A 20,368-nucleotide genomic window follows, 5' to 3' on the forward strand; every position below is an offset into this window, starting at 1 on the left:
AATTGAATGGATCAATGTTCTGAGACCTTTGAAAATGTGTTTCTTGTTACACAAGACCGCTCCGCTACAAAGCATTCCTATCTGTTTGATAATTGACAATGAAAGGATCGGAGACTTTCACACGTGCGCACCGGGTTTTTCATTCACCAGAAACGCACTGGTCGCTTAAGTTTGTGCTGCAGAGCGGATCACACGGCCTTCTGCCTTTAGTGTCAGTGCTTCAGGTCCTGCCCCCCAGACATTCCTGTGGGGGTCATCCACCAAAGGGGAACGAGCACTTTCAGCAGAAACGAAAGAGCTAGCCTTCCTGCTGCTCCGCACAGCTCCATTCACCTTCTATAATCTGCTCCAGGGAGTCCCAACTCCCACGCCACACTGTAGGTTTCTTTGCTGCATGCACTGACCCCCTGCTACTTCTCCTGTTCCCCTTTGCCGTTGGGCAGGGCTTCCTGTGTGGATGATTACTAAGCCTTGCCTGACCACAATTAAAGACACATGCCTGACCTTCACTGTTCTTAGCAGGCATCTTCCTCGTCCCAGTAATAGAGTGGTAAAAGGGCACAGTCTTTATTGCTCTTAGTTGCCTCTTTTTCGTACCAGTACTGCCGAGTGTCAATTGTGGGGAAATGAGGGGAGCTGGCTTATAAAAGCCCATAAAGGTTGGTGAAGGGTTGGGTTGGTTGTCACTAGGAAAAAGGGTATACCATTTCACGCCCAAGAGCACACCACTCTCAGTCCCCTAGAACTCTCCACTCAATAGCTATGGCATTTCCCTGGCCACCTGCACATTCGGGAATTGAGGGATTCCTTATGTGGGTGCAGTTATTCATCAGCTATTTAACCTCATTTGGGTAAATCTTAATTACTGCAGCATAGGACTTCTCATCTAGGTACAGCTGAACCGCTTTTCTGTGGTCTGCCATCGTGGATACAGATGCATTTCTGCTCTGTGCTCAGGGAAGTTTGAGGCATCTCACCTGGATACAGTTTGAATAAGTAGTGATTCTCTTTAGGAGACTCTCAAAACCCAAATAAATGCCCAGTTTCTTTGACCAGACCAAGCTAATTAGGACATTCAGATTTGTACCACCTAAGATATTTGCTACTAGTGGGGTAATCACATTTGTAAATTGATTGCCTGTAATGGGGCAGGTGGAACACAAGGTCACTGATCCCTCAGAGTCCTTTTTTCATTTCTCATTGAAAAAAAACAGTCTGACTTTTGAGATACAGCATGGTTGGCCTCCTACAATCCCCATTGTCTTCTCCTTTTTGGGATCAGTAAAGGTGACGGACCAGATGAAAACCAGATCGCAGGATCTGGGGCCCCATCAAAATGATCCAGTCGGTGCCCTAATGAGCTGGTCTGGGAATTTATAGGGGGGCCTACCTATTTAGGATTATGCATGCCTTTAAGAGTCTAGTGATAGCTACCATGCCCCCAAAATCAAGACGCCACAGTCAAGCAATGCACAAAGCCTTTGCATTCTCCCCTATTACAGAAGATAGGTGCAGTACAAATGATACTCACTTGAGCACTCCACAGTTAACCAAAATGTAGAACCGTGTCAGTGTCTATATAGCTTCTGCCTGCTTGGCCACAGCTAGTCTCAACAGCACTTCACACACAAAACATACTCAGAATGTATTATCTATGCCTCCTTTCCTTCCCTCAAAGCTTAGTTGAATAGCGCTCACACACCAACACCAGATATTGAACCGCAGAGATGTTCTATGTTTGCCTATTTTCCCTGCACAGCTAGAAGCCCCAGTGCATCAGCATTACTGTTTCCTCTATTTGTCGGTTTTCTATCCACAGGTAGGCTCACTAGTATGCCACACATAAACAAAAATTGAACGGAATTGTTGCTGTTACTGCCTTCCCATTTCCTTCCACAGCTAAGCCCTCTAGCAGTCGACTGCCAAACTTGACATCAAACAGCTTTCAAATTTTCCTTGTTTGGTTTTCTCTCCAAAGCTGGGCCAGCTACTGCACCACTCACCTAAGCTTAATTTTGGTCTGTTATACTGTTTTCCTTCAGCCTGCTACTGTCTCCCAGCATTCTCTTCCCAGTAAGGTTTCAACAGCTTTCCGCTCACTAAAAGGAAACCAGACATAAACCTTTATTCCTGTTCACTGGCTTGAACCATACTGCACCTGAGCTATGGGTTAGGCCACTTTCATATTACACGTCAGGACAAGGTCAATATCATCAAGGACTCACAACAGCTGCCAGGATCCCCTTGAAGGAGGCCGTACCCTATCCAAAACCAGAGCAATGGCAGAAACATGCAGTGAAGGCCTTATAAAAACATAGATGAGCTCAAGAAGAGACAATCTGCACCTGAACACACAGTCTGTGACAGCCATTACAATGGCTGAATACCACATAAGCCATCAACTGCTCTACCTAGACCAAGAACCCTCCTCACCTTTCTCCGTACTTGACCAAATATATTTTATGAAATGCCTCTTCCACTGAAACTGCTCAGGCCTCAACACAGAGTTCTAGACTCCACATGCAGAATAAGAATTAACTAACAAGAGCAGTCCATGAAAGCCACCAAGTCCTAATCTGACTCATTAAACAAAGACACTCCTCAACAATCCTCTCGCCAGAAGAGATAGAAACGTGCCCACAGACAAAGAGAGTGGTAAAGAATTTTGAAATCCATTTATACAATCAACGGTAACACTGGACCTACACATGATTTGCCAGAAAAGGCCTTTTCCACCAAAGATCCATAAGCCGAAATCACACCTTTCTCACCTTCCCAGACAGACTGCTCCCAATCATTTCACTGGTTCTGTTGAGACTGGACTATGCCAACAGTGTCTGCATGGGCCCTCTAAAATACATTTTGAGAAGGCTAGATAGAATACAAAAAGTTTTAGGCTACTGCAACCAGGCTACTGCTGCGACGAGATGGAACATATCAAACCAGCATATCAAGCTGTACATTGATTGCTATTCAGGCGCAGGACAGGATTCAATTTAAGTCACTCTATCACTTTGTTTACCATATGTAGCAAGGGGCTGGAATTCATCCCAAGGAAAATCATGCCATATGGATAAAAAAAGATGCGAAGACTGAGCTATCTTGCTGTTAGTGCCTAATTACAAAATGAAATATTAAGGGGGCACCTCATTCGCGGACCTTGACTACCCGACAGTGGAAATCAATGCTTAAAAAAATCTGCATGATGGTTCCAGAAAATGGCCGGGCTCATAAGGTCATATGAAAACATGGGAGGCTGCCATCTAGAAATATGGGAAGGGTTCTACACTAGAAACCCATCTTAAGAGACCAAACCCAAACTAGGGGCATACGCATCTGTACACATATGTAGCCTCACAGTTTGAAAACACCCTAAAAATCATAGAAACCAGCACTCAACTTGATCACAGGAGGTACTACACAACATGACAGACTGATGACAAGACCGAACTTAGCAGCTAACATAAGCCATCCTAGTGGGCCAATTTAACAAAAGGAAAAAAACCTGGGCCCTAGAACATGAGCAGCCCTCACGATCCGTGACCCTCAGCCAGAAAGACCTAGCCGTTAGGGACACGTCTGAACAGTGGATGGATTTATGGACTTGCAACGCATCTCAAAGAGACCCCATCTTCGCTTTGAAGCTACAGCTACCCAAACACAAATGCTAACACCTCGCTTTCTGCCTCATACATTAACCACACCATGTTCTTCTTCTCTAGCACCCTGCAGAGTTCATTCATCTCTAGCAACAACCATCTGCATAACAATTTTTCAACCATCTAATTGCATCAGGCACTCACACCAAACATCATCACCCTCACTATCTCGTTGACCATCATACCACACACATCAACCGCCTGCTCACAATTATGCTAATGGAGGTTGGGGTAATGACGCCAGCATTAAGAAACTAGACACCTTTGAGTTCTTATGCTACAATACACACATCATCACGTTTTATTTTCAAGCGTAGATGCTTGCTCGGATACAGAGCACAGATTCTTTGATTTGGCATGCATGATCATTTTATCAACGCAGCTCTGCTCTTAGCCCACTACCCATTCCACACACTCTCCCACTCTCCCTCTCTTAAAGCTCCAAACACCAAGCAAATGGCAGAAACCACACTTTTGATGAGCCCAAATAGCATAATAAGTCAAGGCACAGCAAAATAAGTATATGTGGGACTGAACAGCTGAGAGTTTCAAAATAAGGAGTGAGGTGTTGGTTGAGACTAGGGCTCCACAAAAGTGAGTAGAAATTATTTCAAAGAACAAATCAGACTTTCTAAAAACTCATCGTTGACGGTTTTGAGGCTGAACCTTGACAAATTCTAACATGTGCAGAACAACCAAATGTTGGTTCTGTGCATTCACAGGAGTTCAGCGCTCTAGAATCCTGCAGAATACTTGCAACACCCAAAAGTGAATAGTGCCTACAAACCTGGTCTTTCTATGGATTCCATGGAAGCAATATAGTGGGACTCTCATTTCACATCTCAAATATAAGCAGGAAATTCCTCAAAGGCCTAATTCAGACATGGACATGGTAAATGCTAAAAGATTGTTGTTTTATTAATGTACCTAATAAAACACATTGTACATTAGATATAGTACAATGTCCTCTGGCCTTGGCAACAGTGGATTAGGCCATTGGGAAAAGAAGGAATTTTCTGAAAGACCTTAGCGATTGGATTGGGAAAGGGCCAGTCATATGTCAGGTAAAGCCTATTAGACTTTACAAGACAGCTCGCAGTAACAAAATGCTTTTCTGTGGGAAACAAATGATACTCTGGCTCTTTACATCCTTGCTTGGAGAGTTTGACGTGCTATATTGCCCATGGTGTTTTTGATAAGACAAATCTTACCTCAGATGTCAAAAGTTCACTGTAGTGGCTCTCTGAAATGTTCCCTTTTTTCCTCTTGGGTTCTTCGTCGCTCCTCAGGTCAGAGCAAAGAAGGTTTAAAGTGCTTTTCAGCGATCTGTCATGGAAGGAGGAAAAGCAAGGGATTTATATGTGAGCTCAATGTACCTCCTAGGTGATACAAAGGCATAAGTTGCAGGTAGCATTTCCCAGTCACCACAAAGACAGTCCAACGGTACTATGTAGACTAAGCACAGGTAAAATGAATGTTGGACAGAGATCACAGGTACAAATGAAACAGGCCACAGATGAGGTGTATCATAAAAACAGGTACAGAAACATAGACTAAAACCAAGAACAGGATGCTCAAATATAGACAGAAACCACAGAGGCAAGCATCTGATACCAGAAGAAGTAATAAAAGAAAAGGCCTCCAAGTATCACAACGCTAGGCCACAGGTACCACAAAGACTGATGACAAGTGGTTAAAAATCAAATGCACCACAAAGATTCCAGATCAGATGTACAGGTTACAAATCATAGGTAGCAAAAAGAACGACCACTGATCATAGGCTTGGCTTACATATCAAAAGTAATACAAAGACAGGGCACAGATCACATGTAGCACAACTGGAAGACTGACAAAAGCTAACACATAGATAAGGGATGTAGGCAGATACCAAATCAAAAGGTCACGAAACATAAACATATTAGCAACAGCCCCATGTCATGCAAGCCAGTCCTCAGGTAGAACAAAAGGAGGCCTCAGGTATACAACAAAAGGAGACCTCAGGAACTCCAAAGACAGACGACAAGATATCACAAAATCAAGCCACCGATCCCATGGAAAATATACACTATCTGCAGGTGCTACGGAGAACAGAAAGTGAGTCTACAGAACGCAAGTATCAAAGTAGCAGGCCAAAGATAACATGTACTATGAAGATTGGATAAACATGAGCTAAAAGTAATCTCTGAGAATCCAGCATTAACCAGTAACCACTGGGGAACAAGGAGCTAGTACATAGTGCTCTGCGGATCCAACTTCCACATAAGATGCAAACATATCATTTTGTCTATTTCTTATGAACCCTAATGCTTTAAATGTCTTATAAATGTGTACTAATGTTTATTTATATAATGTTCCAAACACAAAGAATTTAATTTGCATAGTTGTGTTTGTTCGGCATCAGTTGGCCTTGGGAGCAAAACATAGCTCCTGGATGCTGTTGATGTCAAGCTAACCATGATCTTCTAGGCTACAGGCAGGAGCTAAATATTTACCAGCTCCCCTCAATTTCGAACCCTGTATGTACCAAGGAATATGGCCATAATTGATAGGCGGAATACTCGAAATCGAGCAGGATTTGTCCACTTTTTTTTATTAGGGGCTTGTTAGGAGCGGACTTATAATCAAAGAGAAAGGGGGGTTGCCTGACAAGCTACCTATTGATGTCACATATGGGGAGGCACTTCAAGATCACAATGGGTGACTGCAAAAAAACATCTTAAGTGAAGCAAATACCACAAGATGCTAGGAGAGATTTGGTATTCAAAAATATACAATTTTATTTTATGGTATATAATAAAAGGGACATCAAGGTCCGTCTTCTAAAAAAGACACATGTGACAACATAAAACACAAGCAAAGTAAAGAACAGAGTTCTAAAACATAAAAATACCTATTGACATTTGTTTGTCTCAATAAAGCCCATTTATCGACTCAAGTGGTGTTAGTAGACAAAAAAGGTGACTTCCAATACTATCAAATACAATTTGTTCTCAAGGAAGCCCCCATGTTTGTTGTGCCGATAGACATAAGTCTGTTTCCAGCCTTAGATGTATAGACACCTGAGTATAAAGTGTCATCTGGTGGACCGGACACCTAGTAGTCCGGCTAAGGCTTTCACCAGGACACACAGAACATCAAGATGTTGAATGTCGTATTTCTGAGACAATGCTTTTTTCTTTCTTTACCAATATATCTAAAAAAAACAGTAAAATACATCCATTACCAACCTACTAAATACTTAACTAATCTAAATTTCATCAACACCATTGTCCTTGATATTGCCAACCTGTGAAGGATTTCTAATGTGCATCTTTGGTATATTCTTATTGAATAATAGATATACCACATCATTGTATTCAGGATAACTTATTTTACCAATCTGATACTATGACTACATCAGATAATAGATCTTATTTGTTTGTCATGTCATTTTACCAGTTTAAGCCATCCACATTTAGGGATTCCTTGCAAATAACTGACAAGGTACTTGGTTCATATAACAAGTGGTGGAATTAGATGTCAAAAACATCCCCTCCCTGGTTTCTTCCCTTTTGTCCATCCCCTTCCTTCCCTCTATCCTTCCTCGCCCCCCTCCTCTGCACGGGATTATTCACAAGTGTGGAGCACTTACATGTATGTAAAAAATTAAAATGACATGACAGAAAAATAAGATCTATTATCTGATGTAGTCATAGTATCAGATTGGTAAAATAAGATGTCCTGAATACAATAATGTGGTATATCTATTATTCGATAAGAATATACCAAAGATGTACATTAGAAATTCTTCACAGGTTGGCAATATCAAGGACAATGGTGTTGATGAAATTTAGATTAGTTCAGTATTTAGTAGGTTGGTAATGGATGTATTTTACAGTTTTTTTTAGAGATATTGGTAAAGAAAGAAAAAAGCATTGTCTCGGAAACAAATGTCAATAGGTATTTTTATGTTTTAGAACTCTGTTCTTTACTTTGCCTGTGATTTTTGTTAACACATGTGTCTTTTTTAGAAGACGGACCTTGATGTCCCTTTTATTATATACCATAAAATAAAACCAAGTATATTTTTGAATACCAAACCTCTCCTAGCATCTTGTGGTATTTGCTTCACATAAGATGTTTTTTTGCAGTGACCCATTGTGATCTTGAATTGCCTCCCTATTTGTGACATCAATAGGTAGCTTGTCAGGGAACCCCCTTTTCTCCTTAATTGATAGGCACCATTCATTATGTGTCCCGCTGTGCTATGCCAGCAAAGATTGTAGAGTAAATGTTTGAAAATATGATTACAGATTAATAAACTATACAAATAATCATTTGTTCACAACTAATTTAAAAAATAAAAGTAGCACATTGTAAGAAAACACATTGGGTTGAACGACCCCTAGATAGTAATGTGTGCAGTGCAGGGAATAGGTTTTACGGATGGGCGTCTCATCCTTCAGTGGTAGCAAATGTTTATTTTGTTATTTTTTCAACCTTCCTGCATTGACTTCAAGGAAGTCCCCCGAGCATATCTGCTAATGGCCTGGATCTTGACTGAATTTTGCAGTCACGCCCTTTGCCTCATTCGCCTGCTCAACGTCCTTTGTTTGTGGTGAACTCGTCACTATGCATCTCTCTCATATTCTTTCCACCTTTGTTTTAACATTGCAGCACAAACCACCTTAATGGAGTGATGTAGAGAACCATTGTGTCACCTTAACTTTTTAGTAACATTTGAGGTACTTTTGTTAATCACACTGAAAAGGCTGGTGGTGGTCAGCCGATTCTTTACTCTTATTCTTGGTGCATTAACATGCCCCTTTCTTTTTTAATGCGATAATGCCTTTTTGAATAGCATACATTCAAAAATGGCTTCCCGTTCTTTGTACCATCTCCTTTGCCGGTCATTTTTCTCTATCTTCTCTGGTCACAAACTGGACATATAACCATGCACTTTCGCAGGATTCCTGCATGTAAGCCTGATCAGTGCTTTGTGTGACTGAACTGGCTGGTACTGTGAATTGCGACTATCTAGTCCCAAAACACATTTCAGCTAGAGTATGTCCTATTGCTGGCCAGGTGTAAGGTAGCATGCTGTCAATGACTGGACAGCCTCTGTTGCAAGTCTCCTCTATTGGGGGTGGTCACTTCCCAGTCTGAAGTTAAAAAAGGAGAGCATCTGAAGCCATTCTTCATGTCATGCACTGCTCAGTATCCTGTAGAAGGACCATAGGAGGGATGACTGAGGAATGCTGCTGTGACAAACAGTGGCTCAGCCTACCGCCACAAATCAAAGATCTGCTTCCTTCTTGATTGGTAAAACTGTAACGGTTACCTCCCTTGCTTGGACTGGTGGGACCAATGAGCGGAAAACCCTGCTTGCCATCCGGGAGCTTGGAAGAGTCCTGATTCTGTCTCGTTGCATTGGCACAGTCTAACTTTGGGGCTGGAAATTTTGTGAGCACTTCTTCATGAGCCGCAGAGATTTCTTTGCCTTGCAGCTGCAGTTCTTCACCGGGGAGAAGGGCTTGCCTGGAACTGAAGTCTGACTGCGTGCTGCACGGGGCCTGCTGTTGCTTGAATCTTTATCTCATTGAGAAGTACCTGGTGGTGTCCAACCATCAGAGGAGGAATTAGCTGAGATTTCATCACCTTTATTGCTAGGCCCAAAGAGGAGACTAATTGCGATGTTATCTTAAGGGCAGGGTTCGAAATTGAGGGGAGCTGGTAGCTATTTAGCTCTTGCTTCCACACTAGGAGAGCCTAGTTTGAATGAACGCAACAGCTACAAGGAGCTACTTTTGGATACCCATGCAAATGGGGCCTTACAAGCATGAATACATGACATTAACTTTGAGTATTTGAGAATGCCAATAAAGAAGAATCCGGACACATCTAGTACACATTTAAACATAATGAATCATACATAATGGAAAAAGGTGTGCATCTCATATGGAAGTTAGATTCACGGCGAGCCGGGTACTCACTTCTGGTTCCCCAGCAGTAGCTCCTGCCTACTTAGTGATGTCTGAGACCCAGGAGCTAGGTTTAGATTCTGCTCATCGGATCTTAATTTTGAGCCCTGTAAGGAAGAACAGAACCGGCTCTAGAGAAGATGCCGAAATTAGCCAGTCATTCAGATAAGGGTATAATGAACCTCCCTGAGTCAGGCTGCAGTGCCATTATGGAAATTACAAAAGCTGTTTGGCTCACTCACCCTAAAAACCAACAAAAGTCCAAACACATGACAGATACGCTGGGGGCAAAAAGCATGTTTCACCAAAACGATTTAAAAAATGTTGCCAAGCATCTTGAGATGATTCAGTTCAGTGTGTGCTATAGATGAATACTCACCGCCACAAGCAAAGAAATTGTGAGATGGGACTGTATTTTTGCATGTGCTTGTCCCTGGTCCCTAACAGGAACTCAGAACCCATCGAACCACTGTACAAAGCATCATCTCAATCCTCAGAGGCATCATCATTTACCACTGTTTTACTGCCAAAGCCCCCCTTCACAACTCCACTCCCCTCCAATGGTTTTGCATTTGCTAATGTTTTGTGATATAAAACTAGGAGATTATCATTTTTTCCCTCTGCCTTAATTGAAGGAAGCATTTAGCGGAGATTTACCCATTATTGGGTCTGGGCGCGGGTGTTGCGTGCTTACGCACACTCGGAGCAGGTTTGGACGAGCTTGCAGGATTTATGCGAATGAGCCTGCCGGGAGAGGCAATTTGTAGCCGAGACGGACAATTATATGTGGCCCATGAGTGCAGGAACGACTGTGCCAGGCGGCTAATGGGTAATAAGACTGCGCTGGCAGCCATGAGCCTCACAGCAGTGTGGCGGTGGCTCCAGAGAGCACAGAAAAGGGGTGCTGCGCTGCTCTATCTGCAGCCAAAGGGAGTTGTTAGGCATCCAGCACAAACTAAGAGAGTGACGAGGAAGGGATATTGACACAGTGGCTGAGAGGAGAGAGATGGAGGTGAACAGGAAAGAGCAAGAGAGGGTAAATGTCAAGAGAGGGAGAGGACAAGGAAATAGAATAAGGAGAGCAGTGAGAAAGCGATGAAATGAATTATAGAGCCGAAGAGAGGAGAATATGAGAGCGGGAGGACAGCAGGAGTGGGGAAGAAGGGGAATAAGTTAGGGAGGAGAAAAAGAGGGTAAGGAAGAAAGGATAAGGGTCTCTCCCCTTATAAGATAGGGGAGGAAGACAGGGAAATGAAGAGGGAGACCAGAAAAAGAAATATGAGAAGGCAGAGGTAGATTAAGGGAGACATAGATTTGAAGCGAGAAAGCGAAGGCGTCAGGGCACCATTGGGTGAGAAAGGAAAAAGGAAAAGAGTGAGAAAGGGAGTGAGAGCGAGAAGAGACCGAGATCATGCAAGTAGGCAGTCCCCAAGTTAAAGACAAGCTAGAAACCTACAGAGATACACAGTGGTCGAAGTGCATGAAAAGAAGTAGTGGAACTATGTTCCCTGCTGGCCTGCCCCCTCCCCCACAAACCCCATTTCCACACCCCAAGCACCTCAAACAAATGCGCCTGCTGTTTAAGGTCAGTGCACTGAAGTGAAAGTTTCAACTGCTTCCTACACTTTTATTTTAAAATGAAACAATTCTGGGATGTTTTCTTTTTAAAATAAAAGTATAAGAACAGTAAAACTTAATTTAAAAAGAAGTGGAGGAGCACCGCTCCCGCCCATTCCGACCACTGGAGATTCATAACGCAATATAATGGGGGAGAGTTTGAGATACAGACTGGAAGTGGAAAGAGATAAGGGGAAGAGAGAACAAGAAAGGAAGAATATACTGAGATAGAAGTAGGAAGGGAGGGAGTGCAATAGAGAAATATCAGGAAATAGAAAAGGGTATAGAGACAAAGAGAAAAAGAAACAGATATAGAGGGAGAGAACCTGCAATACAGAAAATCCTGGAGAGTTGAAGGAGAAGGTCACATAAGTGTACCTACTGCCCATGGAGGTCGAGCTATTATTCTATCAGCGCCAGGAAGCGGGGCCTGCAAACTAATCTTTTATCCCAGTGCTAACATTGGCTAGGGTAAAATGGAAAAACATTCATACATGGCCACCAAAGGATGCGAGCAAGATGGTTACAATTGTAAGGGGGGAGCAGGAGGCAGATGGAGCTGCCACTACCATCTTTACAGCCATGAGGATATGTGGCCCTACTGGTGATTATTGCCGGACAGTCTGCATCCTGATTAGCTCAGGATGACAACCTTCAATTAAGCAATAATGCAGCATTCTGATGGCATTACCAGGGTGTTTAATGAAGACTAATGGATATTAACAAACAGTAACAGTTAGAGAAAGAGGATATTATTGCTGTTACAACATTTAATCAATAAGGATAGAATATTCTATTTAAAACAAGGAGAGGAAAAGGAAAAGTAATGGAATGCTGGGGAAAAGTACTTATAACATTATTTGCCTCTGCAAGTGCATTATCTGCAATGGAACTGCCAACAGTCCAATGTTCTAATTAAGCTTTATAGAATCGGTGTGGGAGCCGTATTTGGTATTATGGGCCACAAAGACATTGGGTGGGTCTCAGAGGAGTCAGGAGATGGCGTGAGTGCTAGAGACTCACTATGTGTTCAGTGTGCCCAAATTTGTCATAGGACTTTGCTGCATACTGTTGTCAGAGGTGTTGATGCAGAGTCTGGTATAAGTGGGTGGAGAATTATGTGACCAGCACGACCAAATTTGTCATAGTTCCTTCTGAATTATGATGTGTGCAGGTAGCCATGCCTGCGGCCAGTGTGTACCGGAATTGTACATTATACGTACCTAGCAGATTCGGTTGTGATTTGTTGTATATGCACCCGATCAGGTATTGGATTCTTCTGTCGAATTTTGCGGCTGCGATAAAACAATAAGCGACAGCAACAGTCTATGCTTCAACTAATTGCAACAAGGGGAGCACGGCTTCTAGGTGGCTAGCATGGCGAATTTACCCAGAAGTTGGCGCTTCCTGAACCTTCTCAATTGCTACCTTAACCATGGGCGACCCATTCTATAATTCATCCGTGCGCTATGCCCGCCCATACCTCAAGTCCTTCCAGTGATATTCTGGGGCTAATTCTTAATTGCCTTCCCGGAAAAATGCACAAGAAACCCGCACTTGGCCTTCTGGCATGAGACACAATTCCCTGGAGTGCATCTCAATCTGTCCAAGTGTGATGATGGCAATTCTATCACAACCAATTTGAGCGTGATTTGCTTGTTTTCCCTGTACATGCCAGGTGCAGTGACTAATCAATCCTGTGACATTTCATAGTGTGACAAACGATATGAAGGACTGTGTTTCAGCTGGTGGTGCTTGTGGAAAACCAGGGTCATGATTGGCGTTTGATAGTTTATGTGGTCCGGGTTGCCGCGATAACAGCCAGCACCGCTAGGTGCTGCGCTGTCGGGGCTGCAGCGAAAATGGCTGGTGTCGTCTGGTGCTGAGTGTTCCTGTGCTCGGATTGGGAATTGGAAGGTTATGGACAGGTTACAGGATAATGCAGCAAATAGCCAGGTTTTGAGGACTTTTTTTTAAGGAAAGGTAGTTCTCGGTGCAGTGGATGTCCAGATGAAGAGTGTTCTAGATGGTGGGAGCTAAGATAGAGAAGGCCAAGCCGCCAACTCTGGTGGAGTGGTAAGGCGGAATAGCTTGGAGGAGAGGTTTCTGGGGGGTTGATAGTGCATTATAATCTGTAGGAAATCTGGTCCTATATTATGGAGGGCTCAATGTGTGATGCACTTGGCTTTGAAGGTTGCTCTTAGGCTAATACGGAGCCAGTGCAGTACTCTGAGGGCTGGGGAGATATGTTTTCTGGGCGAGAGGTCAAAGAGCAGTTTGGCTGCGTTGGAGTTTCGTGAGCTGGCGTGCTGGGACACTGAGATAGAGGGAGTTGGCATTGTCTAGGTGGGAGATGATGATAGCCAGTATTGCTGAGACTCTGAAGACAGAGAAACAGGGAATGATTCTTTTAGGATGTGCAAATGGAAGTGGCAGGTTCTGTATACAGAGTTGATTTGTTTGGAGAGAAATAGGTCTGGTCCATCCAAGAATTTAAACAGAGGTAGAGGCGGCAGGTGGGGCTCCTGGGGCTTTTGGCCATGGTAAAGTTTGGGGAATCAGAGCAGGTTTGCTGCATATTAGGATTTCAGATTTGCCCGTGTCAAGGAGTAGGTTGTTGGACGTCATCCATAGGTCGATATCCGAGAGGCAAGAGGCCAGGTCGGGAAGTGGGGAGGCTGGAGTCGTGCGAATTTTGAAAATGATCTGCGTGTCATCTGCGTAAATGTAGCAGATAAGGTTGTGAGAGCAGATGAGGGCCGGCAGTGGGCTTAGGTAGATGTTGATGAGGAGGGGTGAAAGGGAGGCTCCTTGTGGCACCCCCTTTCATGACGGGGCGACAGGCGGAGGAGAAAGGTGGGAGGAGAATGATTTGCGAGTGATTAGAAATAAATGAGGTGATCCAATTAAGGGTGGAATCTTTGGTGCCTAGAGTGAGGAGCCTGTCCCTGAGTATTGTGTGGTCGATGGTATCAAAGGCTGCGGACAGATCCAGGATGATGAGACCAGCACATCCTTCAAAATTGGCATTTCTTTTTAGGTGGTCCCAGATAGAGACCAGTGAGGACTCTATTCCACAGAGGGGTCGGAACCCCGATTGGGCTGGCTCAAGGAGTCTATTAACTTCTGTAAAGAGGATAAGTTGCTTGTATGCCGCGTGGTCAATTAGTTTAGCAACGAAGTGGGTGTTGGAGATTGGGCGGTAGCTTGATGGGGAGAGTGGGTCGAGGCTGGGTTTTTTGAGTAGCCATTTGACATGAGAGGTTTTGAAAGCCTCTGGGAAGGTACCAGATGAGAGGGATTTATTGATGATGGAGCGGGCTTGTGTTTGGAAAGATTACTCTTTACTGCACCTTTCCTTCCATCTTTATGGAACCCCCAAACGTTTTGCTTTTATTTTTTAATCTGACCTGTACTTTTTACAGTGCAGTGAAGCCTTAACCTTCACTACACTGGCTTTTGCTCATATGTCATGGGGAAACTGACATGTCCTTCAGGCTGTCAGTACGGGGAAACATTGTTTCCCTTAGTCGTGTTACTACATTTGGTTACTTTTGTATCACTTGTGGTAACTTTTTATCATTGTACAAAGCAGCTTACACTGCAGTACAATGGGGTACATTTTTGTTTTGCCTTAGACTAACACTCACAGGATTTTTGGTTACTCTAGGTGTGCTAAAAGGATAAGCTGGTGACAGCAGTGACTTTTTCCCACTTTCTGGGAATTTTCGTTTTAGCCTTACTGTGTTTGGCTACTAACTGAGGCTACTGGTCAAACATGGCCGTGCGAAAAGTTTTTTCGTTTGTCCTTTTGCCATCTTGTTCTTTAGTCTTTTCCCTGGCCTGAGAGGCCAGGAAAATCCTTATAAAGACTTCCAGTGTCCGGGAAAGCAGAAGCTTTTGGCAGGCTACTGGAGGGCTCTGTGTGTTTGCTGGCAGGATGTGTGCTGGGACTGTCCGTTCCCAATCCACAAAATGGTTTCAGTATGTCTGAATGGTATGCATGATGTTCCTGATGCGACCACTGGAAGTGTGTGTGTGTGTGTGTGTGTAGGCTACATCTTTCATTGGCTAGTGAGGGCAGATGCTCTAACCTGGCTTTTAGGATTACAAGGGAACCCCTGCACCAACTCTTAAGAGATAATGGAGCAACCTGAAGGAGGCAAGATTCCTATCCAGCTGTAAGACCCGCGAAGAAACCTGAGACATGACTGAAGGAGACCTGGCTTGCTCGTGATCTTTAGCAGTCCTGCGAAGGAGCTGTGACTCTTGGAATGGAGGGACCATTCATTCCGGATGTCTGCTCGGTGCCTTGCCAAAGGAAGCCTTCGGAAGAGCCCTGGAACCGTCCTGTGGCTGACAAGCTTCGATTTTGGGCTACTGTGCTGCAGGTGACACTGTTCCAAGTTCCGATCTGGAACTTAGGGGACCCTCAGCTGGCACTATGCGACTGACCTTTACGTAAATTCAGTGTCCTAGCACCAAGGGGACCCGAGATAGGAGGGAAAGTCCGACCACGGCTGTTCAGTCCCTTTACGTCGCCTTGCAGTGGTGACCACTGTCCGAAATAGCTTACCTGACCCGAGTCCAGTCTTGAGAGGGGTCATGCATCGTGTTTTGCTGCAATCTTCTATTGAGAGTCCTTGCAACAGTGAAAAACACCAATCGGAGGTCAGCTAGAACCTGCAACCCATGTGAATCGACGACTACGACTTTCGGCAGGAAGAGCAACCTTGGACCCTCTTCCTTTGTCCTGCAAACTCTGGAGAAGAATCGGAGTACAGGGGTAAGGTACAGAGCTTCTAACTTACCCATATACTCCCATTATAAATCAATAGGCTTATAATAAACCTTTATTCTAACAATTTTGGATTTCCCATCGCTTGCTTGCGCAAGACCTTGGAAAGTTGGGGCTACTTTTGGTAATTAGTTGTACTTATACCCTAACACTAAGAACACTTCACGGGAACCGAGACATCCTACCTGCATTTTTTCCTGAATCAAAGATTCTGTGGAATCTTTACCTGAACTATTGGGCAGAAGGCCCCAGACAACTTAGGGCTGGGTAATTTTAGTTAGGCATCATCTCTGTGGACCTTGAGTGCATAATACTAATCTAACCTTTCCGTTGCAGGAGTTTCTCATATGTAACAAGTGAATGTATATTTCTATCTATGTTTGTTAGTCTTGTGTGATAACTCTACTTGCTAGTAGTCATTTTTCATAGTGTGCTTTGGCCAGTAAGTAATAACTGTAATTTGTGATTCCCATTGTGTGACCTCATTGTAGACACCTACCTCTGAAGATCTTAGCCTAGACCGCCTGTCACTGCTACCTAAACTGGTTTGGCTACAGCTCCCCAGAGTTGTCCCTGTCACAATATAGGTTGGCCTTCTATACATCTGTCCACAAGGACACAGTATAGAAAATCAGTCCTAACAGCTACGATGCCAGCACAGATGGAGGTAAGGATGTTTTTTTAGAAGGGGGGTTGGGCAAGGATCTTCAGGTGAGCCTGAGAGGTGGGTATGTGCTAACAGGTTGCAGAAATTGATCTGGGAAAGAGGTGTGAATGAAGAGAAAGTGGGTAGGGAGGGCAAGGAAAAGATTGGGTTTGAGAGAGTGCAAGATGTGGAGGGAAGATTAGAGCTGGTTTTGTGGTTATGGTACAAAGTCGTTCAAGTACAATGTTATGAAAGTGGTTGGAAAGTTCATTGCTGAGAGTCTGTGAGTTAGAGGAGTGGAGGGCTAGGCAACTAGGGGAGTTGAATTCTGCTAGGACTATGTGGAGTTCACCGCATGGATTGTTGGAGGTGGAGATTCCTTTTCCATAGTGTTTTTATTTGGCTTTCTTTATTTCGTACAGATATGCTCTGTTCAGTCTTGCAAAGGCCATTTTGTTTTGTGGGTAGGGTTGGGCTTCCAAGTTCGCTCTAGGCGACGTGTGAGGGTTTTAATGGAAGGGGTGTACCACTTTCAGTATGGGCTTGATCGTTGGGAGGGGCGACGGGTTGGTGTGAGGGGGGGGGTCACAGCTTTGGAGAGCCATTGGTCAAAGAGATCAATGGAGCGGTGTCCCTCCTTGCGAGAGAGAACAGGCAGTGTGTGAAGTAGGGAATTGGCCAGGTCTGGGTTGATGATGATGATGATGATTTTATTCCGGAGAGGGATGGTGGCTGGGGTGGTTGAGAAGATGTTTGCTGGAAGTGGTGGGATAGAGATGTGGTATTGAAGTGAGAAGGGAATAGCATGGTGATCAGTCCAGATGAGGTGGTGAGGCGGGAGTGGGGAGACGATGCCTGATGCGCACAATAGTGCATCAAGGGTGTGTCTTGCAATGTGAGTCGGTGGGAAATCAATTGTGTTAGGCCGAGAGCTTCCAGATTATCAGGTGAAGTAGTGAGAACTGGGGCTGTTAGAATATAATAATATGCATTTTCTTAGCCCTAAGCGTATCCCCTTTTTGTGATCAAAAACCCTGTTCAATATGTTTCAATATGGTTTAATTCTCTTAGTTATACACTATGCAAAGACTGACTGCACTTATCAGAGGTTAGAGAAATCCTGAGTCATAGTGTTCAGCCCTTCCATTTTGTTTTAAGCACAAAAGGTATCTTTTTAAGGTTGTGCAAATAGGGTGACTATTGTTGGAAGGAAGGGAAGGCAGGTTCTTTGTTTAAGAACCGCAAACAAAAGTCACTGTCCGTGAACTGGTGGAAAGAGCATGTAATTAAGCCATAAGCAAAGTGGAGACTCTTGACATAGCAATAACAGCTGTTGATTATGCAATTTGTCCTGCCCTCCTGGGATTAGGTGTAACAGTGTGTATGTAGTCTGAACATATTTGTGTTATTATCTTTTGCAAATGAATAACTAATGACCTATGTTGATTCAGGCTTCATTTTTGTATAAGAAGAGACACAGTGAACCATTTAGGCACTTCACTTCACTCTCCATGAAATACTGGTCGTAGATGAACCTGAAGTCCACTCGAGTGTATGATATGCGCAAATTAAATCTTACCTTTCAATTTTGAAACTCTGTCTCAGAATGCTCTATTTTGAGAGAAATTATAGCGCTTAGAAGTCTCAGGGTTGTCAGGAAATTGAAACCAAATGTTGAAAACTCCTAGCAAAGTGAGCGCGGGGTGTTGGATCGGCGTGGTTGAGAGGGAGTCACAGAGAGAGTCAGCAAAATTTCAGCCATAGCCTGGAGACCTATATAGCAGAAGGAAACGGTGGGTGACGATAGAGCTGAGCTGGAACTTAGCGAGAATAGAATGGCATTTAGTGCCGCAAAGTAGATTCTCGTGGATATTACTGAAATGTGTTGTTTGTGGAGGGTAGCTAGGCCTGTTATGTACAAGCAGGCAGTAGCCAGGTGGGAAGGCCTTGTGTGCGATGGGATTGAAGTCATCAGTAAACCAGTTTTCAGTGATGAATAGCATGTCTGGTGATAAGACACGAACTAACCAGCCAGAGAAGGTCTTAAGGTTAATAGCACCCCGGGTTTCCAATCCGGAAAACAGGGGCGTTAAGAACAATTTATTTTCATTCAACAAACGGGATTTGGGGGGAGAGATTGCAGTGCAGGGCGAGAGAAGCAGTCATTGGGTTCCATGGAATGCGGGCTAAGATTAGCAGTTTCAACCCGGGAGACAAGGAACCTGATTGGCTGTCCTACCACCCTGTGTACTAATATGTATTCCAGCCTAAGGTAGTGGTGCTCTTGATTATGTATCAAATTGTGTGTCTAAGTGGTCATTTGCTTACGACACCAGGGAGTGACAAAGAATTGCAAATCTTGCCACTAACCCTCCTCCAATGACATAGGTATGTCTTAAAGGCACTGCATGTTCCAACACTGTATACGCATTCACAAAACACCCATAACATGCTACCTCACAGTGGACAGTAGGCAATTTCACTGTGCTAAATATATGAGATCCCAAAAATTAAATCTCCCGACCTGCGGAAGTACTGTAGTCTTTCAGACATAGTGAAGCAGCCATACTGAAACATTTCTGCCACTCACCCACTCTGCACAAACAGACATCCAACCCCCAAACACCTCCCAAAAGTAAACAGTAATCAACATGCCAACACCTAGCAAGAGGAGGTCGACATTCAAGATTTCACAGACCTTCTATAAGCACCTAAATAACTCCCATAAAAAAAGGCGAGGGACTCTTCCAGACTACAACAGATCATAAACATTGCTAACCAAGGCATAATCAAAAATGCCCAAATACCACACACATAAAAACACACCCTAAATACAGAACACATGAGCCCACTGTCTGCACAGTGGATTGTTGGGGAAGTTGGAAAAGTCCAACACATAGGGATCCACAACATAAAAGGCCATAATTCCAGAACACTTGTACACTGTATACCTAAATCTTAAATGAAGGTATTGTGGAGGGTTGCAAGGCCCTAGCACTCCCAACTAAATGAAACCACAGGGTCTGCATAAACCACAGGGTCTGCACAGATGCTGCACGCTATAAATGTCAAGGGACAAAATAATATTGTGTCACATTATGCAGAGTGATGGGGCAGAGGGACTAAGGAAGGTTGCAAAAAGAAATAATGAGCAGATTTATTAGAGAGCCTCTGCAAACAAAATACACCCCAAACAAACAAGTGGTAAAACAAAGCAAACACACTTGCAGAATGAATAAAATAGATATGATACGCAGATACCTTCTGCCACTTACTAACATAAAACTGCTGTGCAGGCACACAATGCTGAGGGAAGTAACATTAACTTACTTGACTTTCTTGCCATCATACTTCGCCTGCGGGTTTACTTGTCGGATTGATGGCAAGGTGCAGCTGTGCTTCCGCTTCCGAGGCCTGCCCGGGCCACGGCGTGCAGGACTGCGAGAACTCTCTTCCCGCCTGGAAAATATGATAAAAAGAAGAACATTTAGTGGTAAGGTCTGCAGTTAGCAGAGTGTGAAAAGCAAGAAGGTTCACAGTCCTAAATGGATGATTTCACTCACACCATTGAGTGGAAACTGGAAGAACTTGAGATCTGGGATTGCTGGTTTACATTATGAGTTTTAAAATCATGCTTTAAGTACATCCACTACGAAAATTGATGAAACTCTACTTTTCAATCCTAGAG

At 43.8% G+C, this 20,368-nt stretch overlaps 1 protein-coding gene across 3 annotated transcripts in view; it reads right to left on the reverse strand.

Annotated features, from left to right (window-relative positions):
* The window catches only part of BAHCC1 (BAH domain and coiled-coil containing 1), a 683,113-nt gene that overhangs the window by 240,705 nt on the left and 422,040 nt on the right, over nt 1–20,368 (reverse strand). For all 3 annotated transcript variants that reach the window (XM_069655151.1, XM_069655152.1, XM_069655150.1), the window contains exons 14-15: nt 20,011–20,139; nt 4,871–4,985 (exon numbers count right to left, since the gene is read on the reverse strand). In XM_069655151.1, coding sequence (XP_069511252.1) covers nt 4,871–4,985; nt 20,011–20,139 — 244 coding nt within the window. The remainder of the gene's footprint in view (nt 1–4,870; nt 4,986–20,010; nt 20,140–20,368) is intronic.

The sequence above is a fragment of the Ambystoma mexicanum genome, chromosome 3q (assembly GCF_040938575.1).
Source record: "Ambystoma mexicanum isolate Mex_15411 chromosome 3q, UKY_AmexF1_1, whole genome shotgun sequence".
Taxonomy (NCBI): domain Eukaryota; kingdom Metazoa; phylum Chordata; class Amphibia; order Caudata; family Ambystomatidae; genus Ambystoma; species Ambystoma mexicanum.